The following is a 7,515-nucleotide window of genomic DNA, read 5'->3' as shown; positions in this document are numbered from 1 at the left end:
TCTGCTCCCATGGGGTGCGCGTAGAAAGTGCGTCATACGTACACCTCTGTCCTGCACCGGCGTCAGCCTCCCCCGCTGTAGAGTGGTGCGTTTCTTGTGAGGAAATGCATTCAGTTCGCGCGTCTTCTGGCGACGCAGTAAATCAGCTCGTAATGCTTACACATTCTCCTAGATGGAGAGGAGGTGGACAGCTCTCAAAGTGCTGTTGTTTCTTTAAGTATTGCTTATTCTGGCGGATGAGGTGGCGATGTCGGCCTCAGTCGTCACATTTAAACTTCTTTCTAGTCACATTTTTGCCACGATACACTTTCTACAGAACAGTTCATCTGCACGTAATTCGAATAATTTTCGCATATATTTGTGTGCACATATAACCTCCCACCCCTTACCTCCACTCCCTACCCCTGCTTGTACAATACCCCTTACCAAGGTATTTAAGCACCAGATAAATAAAGTATAAGATGTTACGGGGCCACTTTTGCTTCCCTTTCAGGGGGCCTGCATCGGTGCAAGCAGCGGTTGTGACTCGACTATCCACACATGTGAGCCTTTCGCTACGTAGCGAAGCAGAACTCTGTTTAAACCTCCTCGCACAATATTGTGTGCCTTTGAGATAAAGTGCGATTGAATGGCTTGATTGTGGAAGCAACTAGTACTTTTATTTCTTGCGAATCGCAAATACATACGCGTATGTCATGGAGGATTTGTTGACCAAGTAGACAACTCCATTTTTTTTATTGCTCATCAGGTCGTTCTTCTCAAGGTTAGGAAAGCGCGAAGGGAAAAAGACGACAGAACAGATGACGAACACTTTCCTGTGTCCTGTCGTTTTTGTTTCCTTCACGCTTCGGCAACCAACTTCACGCCAACTCGCCCAATTCGACACTTTGTGAGGTGGTCATTGTTCTATTCTTACCGTATAAATGAGCAACCAGTCACTCTTCTACGCCATTTCTTGTTTTTTTTATTTCATTTATTCATGATGTTAGTATACTCGACATAAAACGAGTAATTAATAGACGCTCACACACACAGGACTTGGTGTACACGCGCGTGCCGAATATCTCTTCAATTTACCTGCCATGGAGGCTCCACTTCAGGCACTTCCATTCTCCGGCTTGATTACTCACGGCTGCAGCGTCGCTGCCGTGCTTCGCGCGCACGCTAATTTTTCGCTCCGTGTGATTTCAGTTCAGGGCGCTCGCTGCACTCGAGCGAGAAGGATTGAAAGGAGAAGCTTTGGCTTTGTCCGGTCTGAGATGTCGCGACAAGAGTCACCGCAAGCGATGACGGCCGTACCGGCATTGAACTGCTCTGAAAGTGTGGACAGTGCCGGCAGAGGCTCGGCTGCGCAGTCCCGAGCATCGGCGCTCCGTGCTGGAGAAAAGACGGCGACGAACGAGAGCTCTATGCTTTGCAGTACTCGGACTTTGCGTTGGTGGTGAGCAATTGGACGCCCCGCCCAGCAACGGTGTCGCTGAAGTAACCCATGAGGCCTCGCTGGCCGCGCGACTGGCACTTGTTCTGCTCCAGTGCCCGGTAGCCTCCGGCGCACGGGTTGGACACGAAGCGGCACCGCTTGTTGCGGAGGGACTCGAGGAAGTACGCAGTAGCCCGGAAGTGGTCGCATGGCAGATCTGCGTGCAACCAGAGAACAGACCAGTGAACGTGAACATCCAAGCTCTGGCTTGACGGTCGGCCGTCACGCAACCAATCACAACTATTGTCGTCGGCAGGCCGGGTGTGCTCTACAGTGTAGACCTTTGATCAGCATACGCGGGCTATATGGCCGTGGCCAGAAACAACAGAAGCTAGATATATTAGGGCATTTTGTGGATGCAAGCTGACAGACTTTGAGCACTAAAGCATGACTTCCCGGTTGCACTTCTCGAGGCTGTCAAGTATTATCTTTCGCCTTTCTGTGTTACATTTTTTCCCACCTGGTAACCCCAGCTGCGTCATGCATATTAGTGAACTGCTGTTCACTAACTGTTCTATTTTGCTGGTGTAAGCTAAATTTATATAAAAAGCAAAAATAAAAACAAGATAGGAAAACAAAACGATGTGCATGCAGGATAACGATTATTTTCTATCCTCGCTTATATTTAACATTTGATGCACAACAAGCTACTGTCGAAGAATGTTTGAGGCACAAAACAGGGAATTTACTGAGTGCAGGTGCCATGGATTCATCTCCTCAAGCCAGCCGGCTTGTTAGCTAATGAAGTGTTTTGCAAGTGTGTCCGTGTAAGAATGCATAATTTTGTTTATTTCAACGTTTTTCAGCGCCACTTTATGTCTCAAACGTACCAAAGCTTAATCACTTTCCTTTCGTCGTCATTCTCCTCATCTTTTAATTGAAACAGCAGATAAAAAAGGCAGAATTTCTACGCCCTTCGGCAGATAGAGCCAGAAACACACATTGTTTACAAGAAATTTACCACAAAAAAGTATTGGAAATCCATCTCGAGTAAGAGAAAAATTTTTGGGACAGTTTCATTCACTTTGATTGTCATGACCGCCAAGGAAGCAAAGGACAGTTTTAGGAAGCGTTATTTGCAGGGTGCACAAATAATGATGATGACTGATCTTCTTAGCAATCGCGTACCAGTTATTTCTCCAGTGTGGGGAGGGGGGGAGGAGGCCAACCGCAAACCATCTAACCTTATTATTCTCTCTCTCTCATATATATATATATATATATATATATATATATATATATATATATATATATATATATATATATGGCCTTCGTCCTGCAAGTGGACATAAAATAGATAGGCTGCTGCTGCTGATGATGATGACCTGTTACTTTTTCTTTCACTCTCCCTCTCTCTCTCAGAGAGTCACTCATCATCATCAGCCTATTTTATGTCCACTGCAGGACGAAGGCCTATCCCTGCGATCTCCAATTACCCCTGTCCTGCGCCAACCGATTCCAGCTGGCGCCTGCGAATTTATTAATTTCATCACCCCACCTAGTCTTCTGCCGTCCTCGATTGCGCTTCCCTTTTCTTGGCACCCATTCTGTAACCCTAGTGGTCCACCAGTTTTCTAACCTATGCATTACATGACCTGCCCAGCTCCATTAATTTCTCTTAATGTCAATTAGAATATCGGCTATCCCTGTTTGCCCTCTGATCCACACCGCGCGCTCTCTTCCTGTCTCTTAACGTTATGCCTAACATTCTTCGTTTCATCGCTCTTTGCGCGGTCCTTAACTTGTTTTCGAGCTTCTTTGACACTCTCCAAGTTTCTGCCCCATATGTCAGCACCAGTATAATGCATTGATTGTACACTTTTCTATTTAATGATAATGGTAAGCTTCCAGTCAGGATCTGGCAATCTCTGCTGAATGCGCTCCAATCTATTTTTATTCTTCTGTAGATTGCCTTCTCATGATCAGGGTCCCCTGTGAGTAATTGACCGAGGTAAACTTACTCCTTCACCGACTCTAGAGGCTGACGGGTGATTTTGAACTCTTGTTCCCTTACCCGGCTATTGATCATTATCTTTGTCTTCTGCATATTAATCGTCATCCCCACTCTTGTACTCTCTCTATTAAGGTCCTCAATCATTTGTTGTCACTCGTCCGCAGTGTTGCTGAATAGAACAGTGTCATCGGCAAACCGAAGGTTGCTGAGGTATTCGCTGTCGATCCTTACTCATACACCTTCCCAGTTTAATAACTTGAATACTTCTTCCAAGCACCCAGTGAATAGCATGAGATTGTGTCTCCTTGTCTGATCCCTTTCTTTATAGGTATCTTCCTACTTTTCTTGTGGAGAATTAAGGTAGCTGTGGAATCTCTGTGTGTACTTTCCAAGGTATTTACCTAGGCGTCCTGTACTCCTTGATTACGTAATGCATCTATGACTGCTGGTATCTCGACTGAATGAAATGCCTTTTCGTAATCTATGAAAGCCATTTAGAGAGGCTGATTGTACTCTGCAGATTTCTCGATTACCTGATTGATGACATGGATGTGATCCATTGTAGAGTATCCCTTCCTGAAACCTGCCTGTTCCCTTGGTTTACTATAGTCCAGTGTTGCTCTTATTCTATTAGAAATGATCTTGGTGAATATTTTATATAATACTGGGAGTAAGCTAATTGGCCTATAATTTTTCAATTCTTTAACGTCTCCCTTTTTGTGGATTAGTATAATGTTGGAATTGTTCCAGTTCCCTGGGACTCTTGAAGTCGATAGACAGTTCGCATAAAGGGCCGCTAGTTTTTCAACCATTATGTCTCCACCATCTTAGATTAAATCGATTGGTAGCCTATCTTTTCCTGCCGCTTTTCCCCATTTCATGTCTTGCAAGACACTTGTAACTTTATCGCTAGTTATAGAACAAGCCTCTGTAACCTGTTCATTACTGCTTTGAATGGAGGTATCGCGGCTGCTTTGGGTACTGTACAGGTCAGTATAGAATTCTTCCGCTGCTTTTATGTTCGAGATTGCCGATGATATTACCCTGCCTATCTTTCAGTGCCTATCTTTCCCCCCTTTCCCGGGAATATGTGCGGGGGAAGCATACGGGGGCTAGAGATAAACAGCTTCGCGATAAAAAAAAAGCTATCGTTTCAAAGTCAATAACACCAAGATTCCGGCCATACGAGAGCTACTGTCACGTCAGAAATTTTAAGCATGAAATGCTTTTAGCTCCCGTTGTCGGCGACCTTCAAGTAAGCTGGAGTAAAAAAGCACCGCTGTTATCTGGGCAAGTTGCTCGAACAAGACGAGATTAATTGGGCAACCAGTCAAAACTTCAAATGCGGTCTCTGACCCATAACCCTTTGTACAGGACCGCATTACATACGCTAGCTACTGCCCAAATAAGTAAAAAAAAGTAATGCTTCCGATTTCTTACTAATGTTTGTTCACAATGTCACTGAAGCTGTGACTTCTAGTATGCTGAAGTTATATTTGTCGTTCCCAATAGCGACGTTCAAAAGGCAGATGCCGGGCGCCATACACTTCATTGCCATCTTTTGGCGCTGAGGGCTGGCTTTGCGTCGCCTCGAGAGATGACGCCACGCTATCCACCGCGGTGTCTTAGTCATGTGTCCTGTGGCTTAGCGGTTATGGTGTTGCGCTGCTAAGCACGCGGTCGCGGGATCAAATCCCGGCCGCGGCAGCCGCATTTCGATGGAGGCGAAATGCAAAAACGCCCGCGTCCCGTGCATTGGGTGCACGTTAAAGGATCCCCTGGTGGTCCAAATTAATTACGGCGTGCCTCATAATCAAAGCATGGTTTTGGCACGTAAAGTCCCGGAATTCAATTCATTTCTCTTCTAGCTAGGCAGTGCGCTCTGTCTTCCTAGCGTCTTTCGCTGTCTGTCGTGCGGTATTCAGCTGATTTTCTTCTTCTAGCTGGGTAGCGTCCATATGGACTCGTGCACAGTATGGCGTGGTGCAATGTAGAGTCGTGCGGTTGTGGCGTTGCGAACATGCACTACACCCATTTTAAGATTGTGGCTAGTATAAACGCCCACCCATCTACTTTGCCGGTTGCCATTTGATGCTTATATCTACTCTCGATTACGGGAGAGCGAGCAATTTTCTTTTTCGTGGGGAGGGGGGAGTCTGAACTTCGACCCGAGCTAAAGCTTCCTCAAAGGAGGAAGCGTTAGTTCGAGTGCTCCTATCTAAGTACATGTAAAAGGAGAATTCAAGTTTGGCGCAGCGGTTGCCGAGAAAAACGAATTCTCCTTTTACATGTTTGCGGAAGCTTTAGCCTCGGGTGCTCCTATCTAAATACATGTAAAAGGAGGATTTGATTTTCGCGGCAACCACTGCACCAAACTTGACGAGCTTTGTTGTATTTAAAAGAAATACTTAAGGTCTAGTTATTGTTGGTTTCGAATTTGTGATTTAGGTCGTCAATTTTTTACTAAGAGTTGGCTAAAATTTCAAATTTTCAGAAAACGAAACTATCAAGTTTACAACTCCGGCAACTCAGCAATGAAAAATGATATCACAATTCGGTGACTTGTATCTCATAGTACATCTAAAGCGGACAAAATTGATATGTTACACATAAATAAAAAAAACTTAGTTATATAGAAATACAGCTTTTGCAGAACCCCTGTACACAATGTAATAAATTCACGTAACATATAAAATGACAAGTCAAGTTTGTCCGCTTTTAATGATAATCTAGTGGATGCTGTTTACAGAACCGTGATATTTGTTCTTGATGGAGAGCTATTAATTTGCAAACTTCCTGCTTCTACTTTTTTCGAACTGTCGAATTTCTGAATTCTTTTCAATAACATTCAGGCCCTAAATGGGAATTCCACTCCAAACAGTCACTAGAATTTAACTTTTTCTTTAAAATGCCGCAAATTTCATGCAAATCCGTCCAGTGGTTATCTCAGAAAAGCGTTTGTGCGTTTTACGTGTATTTGAATAGGCCACGTCGCAGTTGGGCCCGAGCTAAAGCTTCCTCTTAATTGGTTTACATATGGAGTATGGACTCATATAACAAGCATATGCGCGAATGCTTCAGAAACACTAGGATACATTCGCGCAACCTACGTAAATGCCCATTATCCGCATATTAACGTTCCTGATTTTCGTCCGTTCGCAGCTTGAGTTCGCGTCCCTGATATAGTCTTCTCATCATGAATATCATGAATGTTAGACGACATCCAGACTCGAGCTAGTTGATTCATCTCCCACAATTACGATAGACAGTCAAGCATAACTCGAATCAAACTTGATCTTTCACTTCCTGCACCAAGTAGTCGTCGTGACGGGGCATTGCTGTCGTTGCTCCATAAATATGTCCATCAAATGAAGTCATCGTCTTTGCCGCTGGAACGTGCGAGTTGTATATCACGACGGCCGAATAATGAGTTAAGCTTCATTCGCATCTGCGGAAACACGGATGCATTTATTTAGTCAGCTTTGCCACGAGCCATCCGTTTGTGGAATTCTCTTCCTGAGAGCACTGTCACGCTAACGGATAGAGATGAATTTGGGCAACTCTTGAACATGCAGTTTCTGTCATAAAAAAGTGCCATACTTTATGCCATGTTCTCTATACCTGTATAACGTCACGCAGTTTTTTTTCCCTCTTTCGAGCCTTAGACTACATTTTCTTATTATGTGCGCGAGCAATGTACGTAATAAAATCTATCGTATGTTTTGTACGCTACCCCTAAATGTAATTTCTGTTTATCCCAGTATTGTTAGTGTTGTTTATTTATTCTGCTTTTCATGCTTGAAACTACCCTTTTTTATACGATGTTTGATTATGTGTGTGAGCAATGTGCGTGATATAATTCATACGATGTTTGTTTACTACCGCAGCTCTGCATTTGTAACCCTGTTTTGCAGTGATTCTTTCTACTCATCTTTGCGGTATTCTCGTGTGCAAATTTCTTATGGTGATGCCCCCCTTACTCAATGCTCCTCATGGGGCCTGAAGGTATCTTGAAATAAATAAATAAATAAATAAATAAATAAATAAATAAATAAATAAATAAAAGAGGAGGTAAGGGGTT

At 43.9% G+C, this 7,515-nt stretch overlaps 1 protein-coding gene across 2 annotated transcripts in view; it reads right to left on the bottom strand.

Moving 5' to 3' along the window:
* Positions 1 to 941: 941 nt before the first annotated feature.
* LOC135899367 (pancreatic lipase-related protein 2-like) overlaps positions 942 to 7,515 on the bottom strand; it is a 44,111-nt gene continuing 37,537 nt past the window's right edge. For both annotated transcript variants that reach the window (XM_065428625.1, XM_065428624.1), the window contains one exon: positions 942 to 1,637. In XM_065428625.1, the coding sequence (XP_065284697.1) occupies positions 1,408 to 1,637 (230 nt within the window). In that variant the 3' untranslated portion in view covers positions 942 to 1,407. The remainder of the gene's footprint in view (positions 1,638 to 7,515) is intronic.

This window comes from Dermacentor albipictus, chromosome 1 (genome assembly GCF_038994185.2).
Source record: "Dermacentor albipictus isolate Rhodes 1998 colony chromosome 1, USDA_Dalb.pri_finalv2, whole genome shotgun sequence".
In the NCBI taxonomy this organism is placed as follows: Eukaryota; Metazoa; Arthropoda; class Arachnida; order Ixodida; family Ixodidae; genus Dermacentor; species Dermacentor albipictus.
This window is presented reverse-complemented; position numbering and strand designations above follow the sequence as displayed.